At 48.3% G+C, this 18,368-nt stretch overlaps 1 protein-coding gene across 15 annotated transcripts in view; it reads left to right on the top strand.

Annotated features, from left to right (window-relative positions):
• DHX40 (DEAH-box helicase 40) overlaps positions 1–18,368 on the top strand; it is a 1,529,377-nt gene that overhangs the window by 538,686 nt on the left and 972,323 nt on the right. For 14 of the 15 annotated variants that reach the window (XM_069615133.1, XM_069615132.1, XM_069615130.1 and 11 more), the window contains one exon: positions 7,765–7,995. The exons of the other annotated variant lie outside the window; for it this stretch is intronic. In XM_069615133.1, the coding sequence (XP_069471234.1) occupies positions 7,765–7,995 (231 nt within the window). The remainder of the gene's footprint in view (positions 1–7,764; positions 7,996–18,368) is intronic. 15 annotated transcript variants of the gene reach the window in all.

Genomic DNA, 18,368 nt, shown 5'->3' with positions numbered 1-18,368 from the left:
GTGAGGAGTTTCTGGATGTGGTTTTACTGTCGCCTTCAGCTATGATGAGGGACCCCTTCACTTGAACCACTGTCAGAGGTTCTTCTCCAAAAGCGACCATGCTTTTGCGGATTCGTACTTGCTGCGCGATGACCACGTCCCCAGGTTCTAAGTCATTTTCCTTAGCCCTCTGCTTTTCGTGGCCCCTCACTTCATCTCTTCTTTCCTTCGTGAGTCTCGCTCTTGCATTTCTCGGTCTCCGCTGTATCTTTCATCCTCTCCGGTCATGTGTGGTATCCGGGTCCTTATGTTTCTCCCAAACATCACCTCAGAGGGTGTCTTTCTCGTGGTGCTGTGAGGAGTGGTCCGATAGTCTCTCAGGAGCTGACATAGTATCTTTTCCACAGACTCCCCTGTTAGGCGTGCAATTTGCACTGTTCTCTTTATGTTGCTCATAAAATGCTCCACTGTGCCATTGGCCTGGGGCCACAGTGGCGTTATCTTCTAGTGGTGGAATCCCATGTATTCGGAGAACGTTTTGAAGTCTTGCCCTGTGAATGGGGACCATTGTCCGACTTTAGGACTTTCGGGATACCGTAGGTGGTGGATGGTGTGGAATGTGGAAGTGGAGGGCACTATCTGGACCGTCTGGAAATCAAGAATATTCATTGATTGCTACTAGTATGTGATCACCCCCTTCTAATGGTCCGAAGAAGTCCACTGCGATTTCTTCCCACGTCCCTTCTGGCAGGGTCGTCATGCATTGGGTTCAGGTCTTGTGTGCGGGTTTAGGACTGCACGGGTAGGACAGTGTTTCAGTAGATCCTCTAGGGGGAAGGGAAAAAGTGCAAGGGGAAGGGGGAGTGGTGGGGGGGAGAGCAGTACAAATAAGTAGAATAGAAATAAAATAATAAATAAATAGGGCCAGCTGGTGGCAAGTGCAAGGTAAGTTCAGACAAGTGCTGGGGGGGGTGGGCTGTAGTGATACAGAGACAGTCCCGCAGTGGAGGGGTTGCCAGGGAGGCAGTGCAAGTGAAGAGTGACAGGGCCCAGGACCGAGGTCGGTGAGAGTGGCCCAGTTGCAGAATCAGTGCAGTATTGGTGAAGAATTTAGCAGGGGAGAGGGAGAGAGAAAGCAGAAGTGAAGAGGAAGGTTTTGAGGTGCTTCCGGAACCGGAGATGGTTCTCCTCAAGTTTCAGGGAGGCAGGAAGGCTGTTCCAGAGGGAGGCCCCTGCCGCGGAGAGAGATCTACCCCCAGCTCGTTGCTTCGAGAAGCGGCTGACCCTGAGGGAGTTGGAGACGGATGAGCGTAGGGCTCGGGAAGGAAGATATTTAGGAAGAGAGAGTTGAAGGTATTTAGGCCCCAGGCCCCAGAAGGCCTTGTGGACAATGCAGAGGGTTTTGAACTTAATCCTCGCAGCCACTACATAGCCACTACATAGCGGATATATTGGTCTGCAATGGATGGGTGTGGTTGGAAATCCTTGCAAGGATGTTGTGAAAGAAAATCAGCCGGGTTGTGATCCTTCCCCGGTCTGTGGATTATGTCGAAGTGGTAGTCTTGCAGTCTCAGTGCCCACCTCGCTATGCGCGGTGGCATCTTGACATGGGGATTTCCATATGTAAATAACAAAGCCTGGTGCTCCGTGACAATTGTAAACAGTTTCCCGTTCAAGAGCAGATGGTAGTGCTCACAGGCCCACACTACAGCTAGTCCCTCCTTTTCGGCCTGTGAGTAGGCTTGTTCGGTTTTGGATAGGCATAGGATACAATGTGCTTTCATTGGTTGTCCTCATCAGTTTGGGTCAGAATGGCCCCAACACCCACTGGACTTGCGTCCACTACCAGTTCTGTTGCTCGCCTTGGATTGAAGTAGGCCATGTTCAGTGCATTAGATATGCGCTGCTTTATTAGCTAGAACGCTTGCTGACATTTTTCTGTCCACTTGAATTCTGCATTTTTCTTGGTAAGTGCCCTGAGGGGTTTCACTGACCGCAGCAAAATCCGAGTACAATAGCTTGCTAGTCCAAGAAATGACTGTAGGTCTGTCGTGGAATTGGGTGGCTCCGCGTCTGTGAGGGCACTGACCTTTTTCGGGTCTGGTGTCATCTCTTTTGAGGAGAATACGTGACCAAAGAAACAGTGTCTGTTTCCTGAACTCGCATTTGTCCTTGTTCAGGGTGAGCTGGGCTTCTTTGAGGGCCATACGCACTCTCATGAGAGTGTTATCATGTTACTCTTGGTCTTGCCCGAACACTAGGATGTCATCACTGTAGTTCAAACAGTTGGGTATATGTTTAATGAGATTATGGATCTCAGCTTGAAATATTTCCGCCGCTGATGAGACTCCGAAGCTGAGACGCTTGTATCTGCATAGCCCCAGATGAGTGGCCAATATGGTGATGTATCTGGACACTTTGCGGAGTTCCAGTTGATGATACCCTTTGTTGAGTTCTAGCTTGGAAAATCTGGTTGCCCCCTTGAGGAGATGTACCATGTCTGTGATGCGTGGAGCTTGATGGTGTTCTCGGAGGATGGCCTCGTTAGGCCGCCGCATGTCCACGCATATGCAGATGTCTGCCGAGTCTTTCTTGGGTACAGGGACTATGGGGGATACCGACGGTGTGGGACCCTCGGCTGGTTCGATGATGTCCGCTTCTAGCAGTTTCGTCAGTTCCTCCATTTGCCTTTGTATGTTTATGTGGATTCCCTGATAGTGTTGTGCAACTGGGGTAACTTTAGTGTCAATGTGCAGTTCGATCTGGCGTCCTTTCTTCCTTCCCAGTCCTTTGGAGAGCATGGGGAATACTTGCTCTTTTTTTGCAGTGGGGTCTAGGTATTTGTGTACCATGAGCCTGTAAAGGACGTGGATGAGGCCCATGTCGATTGTGGCCTTGTAGATTAGAATACAGCCACTCTCTGTGGCTGCTTCGAGTACATGCATGGGGATTTTCTTGGATTGTCCTTTGTAACTACACAATGCTGTGAAGTAGCCTTTGCAGGGCAGGGGTGTCTGTGATCCATATGGGTAGATTTGTACCTTTTGCAGTTTGCAGGCGTCAGGTGTGTGGTATGCTGATGTATATCTCTTCACTTATAACATTTACGGTTGCTCCAGTGTCCACCAGGAACTCAGCTGCCGTTTTGTTTATTTGTATGATCAAAGTCGGACTGTGTTCTTTTGCAGTCAGGTTGCCCAAAGCATACAAGTATCCTTTCCTTCACGGTTCCTCCTGTGGTCTCTCCTTCCTTCTGGAGTTTTCCTCCGAGGATGCGCTGGAACCACTGTCAGATTGCGAGTGTTTGACCGAATATCTTGCATATCTTCTGGGTCTTCTTCTTGGTCTGGAGGTGGGTGGCCTGCTGTCTCTCCAGTCTCCTGAAGTCTGTTCTCGTCTTCTCTCTGGCTTTTCTTCCTTGTGCCTGCGTTGGGAGGCTTCATACTCCTGGCTGACTGCTTGGGGTGGACTCTGTGGTGTTCCTTCTCTGTCCTGTGATGGCGTCCCACTCATTCCTTCACCTCGCATTTGGCTGCGGTATATGCGGCAGACTGCTTTGTAGTGGTTTTCCCCTCTACAGGCTGCACACTGCTGACCCATGGTTGGGCATTGTCCTTCGTGTGGGTATTCGTAGCCGCACCGATAGCAGAATGGCTCAGCATTCCCTCTAGGGGCGACTTTGAGTTTGTTGACGCCCTCGTGTCTGCCATGAGTGATCTTTATTTCGTCTTGTCCTTCCACTTGGGATGCCAAAGCAGCATCGGAGCATGCTAGGTGTAGGATTTCTTCCAAGTTGCGTGTCTTTTGTAACAGTCTCTTTCTAAAGTCTGCACTCTCACAACCGACAATAATTTGAGAGCATAGTGCTTCTTCGTTGGAGTAATTGTTAAAGTCACAGTGCTTCATCTTGAGTCTCAAACGCATCACAAACGCGTCCATGGTTTCGCCTTTTATTTGTTTGGTTGTATGGAAGATGTGTCTCTCGTAATCCACATTTGTGTGTGGAGTTAAATAGTCAGTGAGTGTTGATTTTAGGCTTATTTAGGTGTCGGTGGTACTTGAGGGAAGTTCATCTCTGATGTCCTTAACGTTTGAGCCAATCGAGAATGTCAAAAAGGTGTGGTTTATTTCATCATCTAGCGGGCCAATGGCTTTTAAGCATACCTCAAAGTCTCTTATCCACCTCTTCCAGTGTGGGCCTAGTGTGCTGGAATGTGACGTCAAAATGTGTGGCTAACAGATTTATAAGACTATTGTGCATCCTGGTGGGGAGTGCTTGAGCTGGCGTCATTGGGACGGTTAATGTGTCGTGCTCTGACATTCTGACTGTCTCTGTGTCTTGCTAGACTGCGCTTTGTGTAATTTTCCACTTGGGAATGTAGCCCCTTCAGACTGACCTTGTTTTATGGCTGGCATGTGGGAGAATGCAGTGATTTTCCTCTTCTCTGTGAGCTTGATGCGTGTTCCACTCTCCCCATGCTTCGTGAGGAACCACGTGTATTACAGCGTGGTTGGTCTTTGTTTCCGGACCGGCTGTTGTTGGGGCCACGTGCTCCGGTAAATTCCTGTTGGTTGTGTGCGGCACCCGCGCACATGCATCGATGCCTTCGCCTTTGTGGGGTGTGCCACGGTTCCCTTCGCTGATGCTGTTATGCACCACGTGCGCTTTGCTTGTGATGGTCGCGGTCCACGTTTACGGAGGCTTGTGACAGCGGGGAGCCCTCACGTTCCGACCCACTTTGGTTGCCGTTGGCGGGAGATGCATTTGACCGCCCGGAATGTTTGTTGGCGGGGAGCCTTCGCAGGCTCCGACCCGCTTCGGTTGGGTGCCGTTCGCGGGAGATCTGCTCGACCGCCCGGAATCCTTATCATCAGCGGGGAGCCTTTGCGTTCTGACCCGCTTGGATTGTTGCTGTTGGCGGGAGATCTGCTCGACTGCCCCAAGTCACTGGATGAGGGCCTCACTGCCCCCCTCATCCCCCCAACCACACGGAGAGCCTTACGAGCTCTGATCCGCTTCTGCTCTCTGCCGTAGGCGGAAAACCCTTCTGCCTGAGCTGGATGGGGGTGAGCACCGCTGCTCGAGTGGTGCTTATACTTTGCACCACGAGCACGGGTGCACGAACGTCCCGAGGTTCGTATGTGCCTCGTCGCCAATGTGAAGTCCTACCTGGACTTGCTGATTGCCCCCAAGGCCTCAAGCCTACATCCCTGCAACATACGAGTCAGAGACAGGAGGGAGATCGTAACGCACCTTTATTGGCAAATCTCAACCTCGAACTGACTTCCTGCCCCGCCCCTCCCCTTCTCGTGTTCCCCGTCACTGATGTGGGTCTTTCTGACGACACCACGGTCAGCATGCAGACATGTGAGTGATCATAAACCAATGTTCTTTTAAGAGTTCTACTTCCGGTTTCACATGATTTATCTATCACGCTAAGCTTCTGAACAGTTTGTTGTCATGCTGGGACCCTTACTTATGTCTGAGCTAAGCTATAGACGTTCAAGCTCTTTTGAGAGTGAAACATGTGCCGGGTTTACCTGCCCCGGCTGGTTGTTGATGTCGTCTTTAAGTTTCCGTTTCCTGAAAGTACCATCTCATTATGTGCCTCTTCTTCTAGTGTTCTGTTTGTGTTACTCGTTTTTGTTTAGGAATCTGGTCATTGCAAAGGGTTTTCTTCACTTCCACAATACTTTTTTTATAGAGTGTCTCTGTGTCCTTCCATTTGTCCCTGTTGTACTTCGTGGGTTCTTTTAGCCAGCTGTCCTCCCTTTTCCTCTTTTCTGTCTTCAACTGCGTTAGCTCAGGATTAAACCATTTTTGGTGGCTTCTATTTGCCCTAGCTAGTTTGTTCTTGATAGATGCCATTTGGTCTATTAGTTCCTGTACTTGTAAGTTATATCTTTGGACTATTTCTTCACATGTATCTCCCTCTGTGATGTCCGTCATGATCTTGCTTAAGCACTAGTCTAATTGCGCACTAGTGATTTTCTTGAAATTTCTGCTCTGTATCTTTTTTTGCTCATTAATTCTTTTCAACTGGGTTCTAGGTGTTGATAGTACAAAATTCACTTTAAAGTGGTCAGACCATATCCATGGCATGGTCGCTTCCATTTAAGCCTCAAGATTGCAAGTAATTACCCAGTCTAATTGGTTACCGTTAGGTGTAGTTGGCTCTGTGTTGATCACCTTAAAGTCAATGTTGTTTAGTGTTTTTTCTAGGTTAATTGCCTCCTTTTCCTTGATGTTGCCCCTGCATCTGTTGAAATCTCCCAACAATAGGGTAGCTGTGTTAGGGCCCTTAAGGTTATGTAACTGCTGGGTGATATCTTCATTGAAATCCGTTACCAAAGTTGGGGGTCTGTAGACCACAATCACATTGATGCCGCTATTGTTTGTGCTATTGTTTGTCGGAGTGTAATTTAGCTGAATAACTTTGCATCCCTGACATTGTATTGTAGATGGGAAATATGTGGAAAGCGTTTCTAACTAGAACCGCCACACTACCCCCATGTCCCTGTACCCTGTTCTTATGGAAAATTGTGTAGCTGTCCGGCACTGCCTTTTTTATTGTTGGGCTGCTCGGGTCTTGGAGCCATGTTTCTGTTAAACATAGCATGGCAAGGTCATCCTCTACGCTTGCCATGTATAGTTAAGTAGACCTCATTGGCAAATAAATACCATCATTGTATCTAGTCTATTTTGCCTGCCTGCTCCAATACTATACATTATACTTAGCCTCCAGTTTCATGCTCATTGATATGATATGATTGTTTATTTATATAGCGCCTATACACAATGTGTTTCAAAGCGCTTCAAGGCAAGGGAGGGAACAAGGGAAAATACAACCACATTCTTACAGGCCATGAACAGTAAGGATGTGAAATTAACTATTGTACTCGGCCTGACGACATTTCAGATAGTGCAAGAGCCAAGACATAGATAAGGAAGGGAGGGTGAGAGTGGGAAGGAATTGGAAACAGACAGGCGACTACCGTACTAGGCCTGATGACATTTCTGGTAGAGCCGGAGGAAAACAAAAGGTGAGGGAGAGGGGTGCAGAAAGGGAGGGGAGGAACAAAACAAGCGACTATCATACTAGGCCTGACGACATTTCAAATAGTGCTGGGGAGGGGTGGTGGGGAGGAAAAAAATAGTAATGGGAGGGTGGAGGAAACAGACGAGGTTGCTATCATATTAGGTCCAGGGACAATTCTGATAGAGTAAGTGCATAGAAGAAAGTAAGGGGAGGAGATAGGAAAAGGGAGAAGGGAAAGGAGGAGAGAAAAGAGAGTAAGCAGTCAAAGAGTGGAGAAGCAAGAGTGGAGAGCGAATACAATTGCAGAAGTCAGTAGTAACACATAATTCACACAATATAAACTCTGACTATCCTTGAAACCCATTGGAAACTTTATTTATTTATTTATATTTTTAAAGCGCACAACAGCCCGGGGGCATCGTCAAAGAGACATAAGGTGCCAAGAGACACAAGGTCTCTTGGCACAGTTATTGAGACGTTGCTTACAACAACCAACACCAAACTTTGCTTTAAGCAAATAACTACATTAAACAACCATGAACTTACAAACAAAACGCACGGCAAAGCTTCTTAAACACAAACCTATTGGCTTAGTCAGTTCTATTTATCAACATGTTCATGGTGCGTTATGCGTGTAGCATCCTTCCTTTGTACAGTACTTTTAGACATCACTGGAGACAGCTTTTACATGACTGTATGATTGATAACTTTGCTCATTTCCTTGTCATATCTTTTCTGACCCTAGGACATCCTTTTTGGTCTACTCAAAAAGCTTTTCCAATTGAAGACGTGCCCTGGTCGGAAACGCCCACTGAAGGTAGTGGTTATGTCAGCAACCCTGGAAATCGAAAAACTTTCCGAGTTTTTTGAAAATTGTCCAGTTGTTACTATACCAGGGAGGACCTATCCAGTTAAAGACATATTCTGCAACTTGGTTGGCCCTGGAGACCTAGGAAGTTCAGCATATGTCTCCGAGGTAACTTATGTGTTTAGTTTTGTTTCTTTAATTATGTTTGCTTGTGAAAACATTACTTTGAAATGGCACTGAGAGCTTTTATTTCACTTTCATATGGTTTTCTAACAAGAACTGTACACCCAGCAGCACAGCTATGTTGACAACCCATGAAACCAACAGATGATATGTAGCTGTCACAATGCCCTCCAAAGGGAAGAAGGGCCGCCCAAGTGGAGGATTGATGATGTGGGTGGATTTTTTTATTCTGTTCAAGTCCATTGAGGTAGTGGATTCGGGTTCCCCGCAAATGCTTCAACTGTCACTTAAACTAAAGGATGATTCTGCAATCTTGCTTATAAACGTTTACAATAGGGTTTCACCAACTTTAGCGTCGAGTTCATTGCAAGAATGACTGACCACATTCTCGATTGGAGAACAAGTTCATCTGGTCCTTTGAGGGTATTGGTCATGGGAGACCTTAACCTCCAGTTTTAGCCCCTGCCCAGCATGGTTGAAATAATGGATGAGGATGATATCCATTGGGGCATAGGTACCCTTAACACCCATCCAACAAGGCACTATAGGAATGCTTAGGAGGTAGCTATATTGCTACTCTCTGCCAACCTTAGGGGTTGTGATGGTCGTTTTCCAGGAGACACTCCAGCAGTCCCCACCTTTTGAAAGCAACCAGGCCCATACTAAAATAGATTATATTGTTGTTAACATAGAGGCCTGGGATACAGTAAACGGCTTCTCTGTGCAAAGAAGGGTTGAAAGCGACTATCACCCTTTGGTGTTGGAGGTGAACAATTTCCTGTTGGGGTTGATGGAGGCAGGGGGAAACTAAGGTGATGAGGTTGGAGTCCCTCTGGTTGTCCTTGGTCATGCCAGACATAACAGGTGGGGAAAGCTTGACCTGGACACGATCCCGCCCACGGCATACTATGAAATCCTCCCTCTTTTGGGCAGGTTTGCTAATGCAGATCTTCCAGATTGCGCTACCTTAGTCAAACTACTTGAGAGTTTGACAGGAAAACTGGGGCATTCGTTTTCTAAACCATTGAAAACAGTGCACAAATTGACTGAGATCTTGACCCTCTGGTACGATAAGGAATGTAGACAGGCTAAGGGCAGGTTGGCTAATCAAGTTAGGACCCGAGGCTCGGTAAATATCCTTGGACTGCAGGTGGCTACAACTGAGTACAGTAAGCTATTAAAGAACAAATGGAAGGCTTGGTGCGAAGAAACCTGGCGTGCTCTTTTGAACACAATATATAAAGGTGGCTCAAGGCGCTTTTGAAGCTTAATGGGGGTGGGGCACAAAACAGGTTCCAACTTGTTGCAGGGCTGTATCTCTGAGCATATTTGGGTCGAGTATTTTACTGGACTCTACAGAGAAAGAGAAGAAAGGTCTCAGAACATGTCTCTGGACGGGGACCAGGGCTTGAGTGGAGAGGTGATCGAAACCCCCTCGCTGCTATTGACTTACAAAGACATAGGCAGTGCCTAACTCAGTCAAAAAAACTTGGGAAAGCCCCAGGCACAGATAGGGTCCCTATCGATTTATATGCCAGCGAGCCAGCTATTTCTATTCCATATCTAACCAAATTAACCAATGCAGTCCTCGAACATAAAATTGTACCTGCATCATGGGTTTGTACAGAGATAGTCCCTATCCACAAGAAGGGACCAATACACCAGCCCAGTAACTATCGACCAATTTTGATACTGAATGATGGGGGGGGCATTTCGGCAAGGGCAGTATTACTCCATCTTGAATACTGGACAAATGACAATCAAATTATTAACCACCGTAAAGCAGGATTTTGTGGGGGCCTGAGCACAGTTGATCAAAGCTTGTGGTTGGTATATGACAAATTCGCTATGCTCGGGAAAATGTGCGTCCACGCGATTTACGTATACCTACGCACAGCGTTTAACACAGTACCTAGGTGCCGTCTGTGGGAGGTCCCTCAGGGAGCTTAACATTCCGGCAACCCTCTTAATTGCCACCCAAAATGTGTACTCTTACAACTCGGCAGTGGTTTGATGGGGAATAGATGGCATCACTACAGGATCTGAAAAATGCGAAAGGGGGTTCGCCAGGGGTGTGTTTTGACCCCCAAGTTATTGTGTACTGCTATCAATGGAATAATTTAAGTGTTATTGGCCTCACAGGCAGATACCCCTACATTAGCCAAGGACAAAATGTCAGCTCTTTGTTTGCTGACAACTCAGTTTTATTGTCACTAACACCTACCGGCGTACGAAAACAATTGGGGATATTCGTAGATTTCTGCAAGAAAAATGGGTTGGCACTTAATGTAACCAAAATGAAATCCATTATATTTTGTACTGACCTAAATGACTCATACTGGCCCTAGATGAAGGAGCAATTAAACAGGTTAATTCTTAGGATTATCTAGGGATAAGGGTAATGGCGCCCTGTAGTTGTAATATGCAACTTGATAAAGCAAGGGTCTCACTGGGTAGGTATAGTGGTGCCCTCGCTGGGTTCACTACCAAACATGTCAATGGTGCGTTCCGTGTCTCGCTTGAAGCCTATAAAGCCCAGGCGAGACAGGCTATTCCCACTATTTTTGCGCTCTGAAACACTTGTGTATGAGCGCGATAGAAATAAAATATCAATATCAATCTATGGGGTAGTGCTGTGGGGGCAGGTGAGAACCACCTCCTTGGCGACTGTGGAAATAGAGTACCTCACAAACATCCTGAGACTACCATCTTCCACGCCTAATTTACCATTGCTAATAGAAACAGGCATGCAGGGTAATGAGCCCATTTGCCAGCTCCACCCGGTTTACTACTGAGTCCGGTTGTGGTCAAACGAATGCCTGTGTAAGTACAGAGAAGTATTGATGGACGGAAGTACACAGGCACGGGGCAACTTCCCTACATTGGGCTGTTCATGTTCAGGAAACATTGGGCGATTTGGGACACAGAGAGTATTGGGCCAACCCAAGTACAATTTCCACTTACCCGAAGGCTGTGATAAAGATTGCAGCCCTGGAAAAGACCCATCGTGATAACCCCCATAAGATTGCTGGTTGAACGGTCCTGTCCCGTTATTGTAGCATCAAGGTTAATGAGGGTTACGAGGATTACCTTGATTATGTCATCCCAAAACATTAAAGGTCTTTATTTATCAAGCTGCACTTTGGGATTTTACCTGTAGCAAGATTAAGACACAAATGGAACAGTAATGTATCACCTGTTTGCACGTTGTGTAACGGCCTGAACGAGGACACAATTCACTTTTTAATGACATGCCCAGCAACCTTGCCGTTGAGGAAACAATACTTAAAGCCATTATTTTTGGCTCAAGGTTGCCAGACGACAAGTGAGGCTATGGCAACCTGCCTCAACTCTAGTGATATGTTAGCAGTGCACGCAACTGGAAAATATTTTGTGTGGGCATGGAGAGTAAGAATGAACGAAGGTACTGATGAATTCTTAATTGTTAACACAATATTTTATTCATATTTTAAGGATCTTAACCGATCATGTGAAACCATTTCTTTTCTTATTTGTGACTGTATTAATGAATGGTTTTAATGTATGAATGCTTTTATGACTTTTTGTCGAAATAAAGTGTTATGAAATCTCAGAGAATACCGCTTGAGTTTTTCTGAGCAATGTCGGTAAAGTTCCTTTGTAAATGAGTCAATAAGACGACTAGAAAATTACATATTTACTTCCTAACAATTCTCAAGTGTACTATTTCAGAATTGCTTCTGACCTTTCATACAACGGGCACAATTTCTTGCGACCACTGTGTTATTGTGTCACTTTGAATTTTGCCACTATGAGATTCTGTCACTCTGAACTTTTCTGCTGTGAGGTTTTTTTTTTTTTTCCAATTTGGGTTTTTACATCAAAAGTGAACAGTCAGGTGAATACATAACTGAGCAAACTTGGTTATATCACAAGATCATCGCGATCCACTTCAATAACAAAACCGCTAGTAACATACATGTCCACTCTCGATGGATTTATAGTACGAACCCCCCCCCCCCCCATGTCCATTCTTTGACGACTTCCGGGTGTCGGCGTTAGGCGAAATTGTCTTATGTGGCGGTGTGACGTTGATCTCTGTCGGTGTCATAGATTCTATGTGAAGGTTGTGACAGGGATGGCTATTAGGCAGTACGTAGATCGCTATTCGTTCTCCGGGTATGGGCCGTTGAATGGTGTTGTGGTTAGAGCTTTGAGTCGGTAACGGGTGTACTTGTGATATATTGTTCTGTGAAGTCCATCCAGGCTTCCTCCTGTCGGGTGGCCTTGTCATGGAGGGCTGCGGTTATTTTCTCCATTGTGTATATGTTCATGGCGATTTGCAGCCAGTCTTTTTTGTCAGGTAGGCGCGAGGACATCAATTTGATGACTAGGCAGCTCTTGCCGCCAACAGGAGGGGGGATATCAACCCTTTTACACGTACCACTCTGTCGTCGTCGTCTTCTTCAAGGTCAAATAAGATCAGGAGAGGGGATAGGACTCTTTCTATGCCATCTAATTGTTTAATCCATCCTAGGACCTCTTGCCAATAGATGCGTACCTTAGGGCACTTCCACCAATGTGCCAGTAATCAGCGTCCATGTCGCAGTGTCTTCAGCATTTTGGGCTAGATGTTTGGAACATTTTCGAGTGTCTGCAAGGATCATACTGCCATCGATGGAGAGGTTTCAGAGCATGTAATTTGTTCTGGGTGGCGATTGATACTTTAGCTGGTGTTTCGCAGATTTTGTCCCAGGCGTGTTGTTCTAATTCTCTATTAAAGTCCTTTTCCCATCGCTCTTTGAGGCGAAGACTTGGGGTTTGGTCTTTGGTGATGAGGGCCTTGTACATGCGCGCTATTAAACCTTTCGATGAGTTGGCCGTGTCCAGTATCGATTCGAACGGTGTCAGCTCTCGCTGTGTGGTCTCCTTCCATTCCTTTATCGACATGACCCCTTTTAATCGTAGATAGAAAAAGATTGGAATTGGATGGATTTGGAGAGCCTCCTCTAGTTCTGAGATGAAGTTCCCGTTTCTCCACAGTTGGCCTACTCTCTCCAGTCCGGCATCAACCCAGGCCTGGTATCTGGCGTGTTCGGGGATTTCCTCTCGGATCACGGGGGACCAGAGATGACTTAGTGGAGAAGACCATGTCGTGATTCCAGTGATCCCTTTCCCCTTCCTCCAGATGTTCCACATGGTGCCCAGTATTGGGTGGTCACGTAAGCGTTTCGTGAGTTTTGCTCTGGGGACCCATAGCCACTCCGCAAGAGCAACATTGAGCAGGATGTCATTATCTAGTTGGACCCATTGGAGGTCCTTTCTATTGCGCAGGTGTGGGATCAGGATCCTGAGTTGGGTCGCCTGGTAATACCGTTCAATGTCTGGGAGGCCCACTCCGCCCATCTCCTTCGGGAGTATCAGGATATCGTATGGTATCTGGGGTTTCTTTCCGTCCCACAGGAATTCCAATATGGCCTTCTTGGTCTGCTTGAAGAAGTGGTCCGAGAAGTGATATAGGAAGCGTGGGAGGGTCACCATCTTGATTGCGTTCAAGCGCCCTATCCAGGAAATTGTGAGGGTTTTCCATTTCGCGAGATCCGTTTCGAGAGCGCCTAGGAGTTGCGGGAAGTTTGCCTCATAGAGTTGAGTTAGGTCTCTTGTTAAGTTGATTCCCAGGTATCGCATTGTGGGGCCTCCGACAATCAGGCAGAGGCGTTCAAGGTCGTGTAGCAGCTCCGGGGATGGGTCATGGAGCGGGAAGAGGGTGGATTTGGCACTATTTATCTTAAAACCGGAGAGTATCCCATATTCTTCAATGAGGCGTATCGCCCTTGGGATGCACGAGAGTGGGTTTACCACGTGGAGCAAGATGTCGTCTGCATACAGGGCCAGTTTGTATTCTCTGCCATTCACCTGCATTCCTTCAACGGCAGTGTCCGCTCGGAGGGCTCGGGCCAGGGGTTCTAGTGAGAGCGCAAAGAGAATCGCAGAAAGGGGACAGCCTTGTCTCGTTCCTCTCCTGAGGGGAAACCAGCGGGAGTACTAGGCGTTCACCGCTACAGCGGCTCTTGGGGCTGTATAGACTGCCTTGATTGCTCGTCGAAGAATGGGTCCCAGGCCTATTTATTTCAGCGTGGCCTCTAAGAAGTGCCATTCGACTCTGTCGAACGCTTTTTCCGCATCGATCGAAAACAGCGCTGGTGTGTTTGGCAGGTTTCTGGCCTCGTGTATGAGGTGGAGGGCCTTGCGGGTGGAGTGTGCGCCTTGTCTACCTAGGATGAAACCTACTTGGTTCTTGTGAATTATTGTGGGCATCTGTGCCTCGAGCCTCGCGGTGAGAACCCTCGTGTAAATCATAGCATCGATATTCAGGAGTGATATCGGGCGGTAGGAGGCACATTGATTGGGGTCCTTTCCTTCTTTGGGGATCACCGTTATTAGGGCTTCAGAAAAGGAATCGGGTGCCACACCAGTGCTGAGGATATTGTTAAAGAGGACCACCATGAACGGAAGGAGTGCATTCTGGAAAGTTTTGTAAAACCCTGCGATGTATCCATCGTTCCCCGGTGCTTTCCCCATTGGAAGTCTTTTAATTGCGTCCGTAATTTCTTCTCCCGTGATGGGGGTTTCCATGGCTTGCGTTGTTTCCGATCGGAGGGTCGGCATGGCTACTTTGGTCAGATAGTCTGTTATCGCCTCTGGGTGCGGTGTATCTTGTGAAGTGTAGAGTATCTCATAAAAGTTGGCGAAGGATTCTGGGATATTGGGGGGGCGATGGTCTGGGGGTGCATATGTGTCGTGCACCGTTGGAACCCATCGTTCACGGCGTTGTCCTCGGAGTCTTGCAGCGAGTAACGCACCTGCTTTGTTCCCATGCACGTAGTGTTTTTGCTTCAGGCATTGAAGCTTGTGAATAATGCTATTTGTTTCCAGCTGACGTAGTTCTTCTCTTTTGCCGTTAGCTTGTTCGATCTTCTGTGGTCTTTCGGAGTCCGCCGATTGAGCTGCAAGATCTAGTTGGGTGATTTAATTTCGCAATTTGTTTTCTATGAGCAGGCGTTCTCGTTTTTTCGCTGCTCCCTGCCTGATGAGAACTCCCCTCCATGTGGCCTTACCCGCTTCCCATACTATGTTGATGGGAGTTTCACCTACGTTGTTTTGCTCGAAGTATTGAGTAATGTCCAACTCCAGCTGCTCCCGAAAGACTGTATCCTTGAAAAGTGTTTCGTAGCACCGCCATTTGGAACTCCGCCTAGGGAGAGCGATCTGATCTATAGTGACCACCACCATGTCATGGTCCGACCAAGTAATGGGCGATATGGTAGCTGCCGTCATTGCTGAGGCAATTGCTGCAGTTATGTAAACATAGTCAATTCTAGAGAACGTTGCATGAGGCGTGGAATAGAAGGTGAAGGCTGTTCGGGTTGGATTCATGCATCTCCAGGCATCCGTGAGATTGTAGGCGTCCATCATATCTACAATCCGAGAGTGTCCGGTGCCCTGTGAAGGGGTTGTGGATGGGGTGCCTGCTTGTCCATCCATATCCGGGTCCATCCACGTGTTGAGGTCACCTCCTATTATTACTTCTCCCTCTGCCTCGTTCATGACCTTGAGGATTTCTTGTTGAAGGAACCGGGACTGTCCGGTATTGGGCGCGTATGTAGACGCAAGTGTGATAATGGAGTCCTGTATCTTGCCAACTAACACCAGCGTCCTACCGCTCACATCTGACCAGGACCTCAAGAGCTCAAATCGGATTGATTTACTGACGAGAACACCCACCCCGGCTTTTTTAAGCGGGCCGGAGCCCCAATGTTCAGTGCCCCATTTGGGGTAGAGTACCCTCCTCTCCTCTCCTCTCCTTTACTATATTGAGTTTCTTGCAGAAAGAGTATATCTAGATTGGCCCTCTTGAATTCTCTGGAAACTAGCGATCTTTTGGTAGGGGAATTTAGCCCCTTAACATTTAGCGTGCCAATTCTGAGTGTGCCATGCCTGTCACCTGATTCGTCATGTCCACCAATGAGTGGTGAGTCCTGTGAGTTCGTTGGTCACACCGCCTGTGTGCATATCATAAATCGCCGCCGTGGAAGTCTTTTGACGATAGTCCCACATCCAATGGGACATCAGAACATTTTGGATTCCCTCCCCCCTCCCCCATTCCGAGGCATTGAACTCAATACCTGTTGTAGGAAGTTCTAATTTCCTGCACAACATCTCCCCTAAAAGGAACTGAACCTTGGATTGATGGCTTCCGAGGCGAGCCAGGTGCTTGCAACCGGCCTACTATCAGACCGTCCGTGAGGGTCATAACCACGCGACCCCTAGCATGAATATTATCTCACCAACAGTTTGAGGCCCCCCCTGTTCTTAAAATGTCAACTTGAATTACAACTTAACACACAACAACAACTATTATCACTGAATAACAAATGTAGTGATACATGCGGTTTCCGGTTCTCTTGCGGCCAGTCAATCATCCGTCCCGGGTCTGGAGACAAATTCGTCACGGGCCGGCCCTGTTGGCTGTGATGTGCCGATCTCCAACGTGACGGAGGGACTCCGGGACCATAATTCCTGAACAGGCCTCGCCGGGTCAGAAGATACGTGCATGCCACTTCATTTGGCATTCTCCGGCGTGTCGTTGGGTCGTCTATATTTTCTAGCTCCTTTGACCTTCTTCCTTCTCGGGCCACGGGGTCCCCGCTGCGCACCCTCTCGTGGTGATTAGTCTTGTGACCCCTCTTTGGGGTCGGTGTCGAGGAGATCCGCGATGCAATCCCGGATCTCTTCTTCGGAGCGGAGTATTATCTTCCTGCTGCCATGTTCGAACGTTAGGGAGAAGGGATAACCCCACCTATATCTCGTGCCCTGGTCTTTGAGCCATCTGGTTAGCAGGCCACACAGACGACGCAGGGCTAAGCTGAGCGAGGATAGGTCCTGGAAGATCGTTATTTGGGCTCCACCAAGGTTGAGGGTGTCGCTTGGCCTGGCTTTAGTGAGAACTCTCATTCTGTCTGGATATCTATGAAATCTGGCCAGGACCGATCTCGGACCCCCTGGTGGGCCTCCAGCTCTGTGTATTCTTTCTATAGCGGGTTCATCGATATTCTCATTCGCGGTTAGGATTCTAATGATGTCATGTATGGTGTGTTTAAGGTCCTCCTCTGTTTCCCCCTCCCGTTCTGGAATCCCAAATAATAAGGTTGTTACGCCTCTCCCTGTTTTCTAAATCGTCTATCTTCAGCCGGATGTCTTCTTCTCTTTTCTCTATATTGCGCATGCAGAGGTCCAGCTGGGTTTCCAGTGTGTCAATTGAGGCTTGGTTGTTCTCAACACTTTCGAGCCTCTCCTCAATATTGTCCACCCTCTGGGTCATTTTGTCGATCTTGCCACCCAAGTTGGCGCCCATGTTTCTGATTTCGCTGAGGAGGGCGGCTATGTCCCCTTTGGTAGCCGCTGCCTCTGTTTCGGAGGGGTCCACTGACATTGTGCAGGCAGTTCTAGGTTCGGGGTGCGGCGGGGTGTAGGCGTATTTGGCTAGTTTGGATTTGGTGCTCATGCGTTGTGTAGGTGCGAGGAGGCACTCGCCCCTGGGACGGGGGCACTACCCTCAACACCATGGCAATGAGCCGGTACTGGAGAGTGTTGGAGGACGATCTCTGGAAAGTCCTGGGTAACGAGAGTCTAGCATTGGGAGGAGGCACACGCCCTGGGGTCAGGGGCCCTACCCTCCGGATGTGTCACCTTGTGCTCAGTTCCGTGCAGACCTCAGGTTCGGTGCAGGTTCCGCAATGTGCCGGAGTGAATGCGGGTTGACTCGTGAATCTTGTTGGGTTTGCGTGGACGGGAGTCTCTGATCGGGTGGCCTGGGTCCCAGGAGTGTCTCTTGGGAGGCGTACAGAGGAGGGCACACGCCCCACGAGTGGGGGCCCAACCCTCTGTGGTGGGGTTCAGTGTCGGAGTGAGGTTTGTCCTGATGTCGGGAGCTTGGAGGATGAGTTAAATAGGGGAGGCATAGCGAGCGTCCAAATCCAGATTCAGTAGCCAGAGGTGGTGGGTGCGATCCTCTTGGTCAGGGTGTGTGATACGTGGCTTGCCCAGTCAACGAAATGGGGCTGGTGACACCGTACCAAGCCCAACGAGGGGTGGGGGATATTCTCCAGGAAATGGCGGGAGCAGCCTCCCCGGGCAGATAACTGGGGTTGCGCCGCACACCCTCTCTCGTAAGGGGCCACTGTGCATGGACGTGAGGTCGGAGTTGGGTAGGCCTCTGGGGGAGCAGGCACAACGTCCGTAATGGGCTAGTGCGTCAGCGGTTGTGTGGGGAGCACTCACTCTTATGCACGGTGGGCCACAGGCTGTGCCGGGCGCGA

This window comes from Ambystoma mexicanum, chromosome 9, assembly GCF_040938575.1.
Source record: "Ambystoma mexicanum isolate Mex_15411 chromosome 9, UKY_AmexF1_1, whole genome shotgun sequence".
NCBI classification, from domain to species: domain Eukaryota; kingdom Metazoa; phylum Chordata; class Amphibia; order Caudata; family Ambystomatidae; genus Ambystoma; species Ambystoma mexicanum.
Note: the sequence above shows the minus strand (reverse complement) of the source record. Positions and strands in the feature narration are given on the sequence as shown.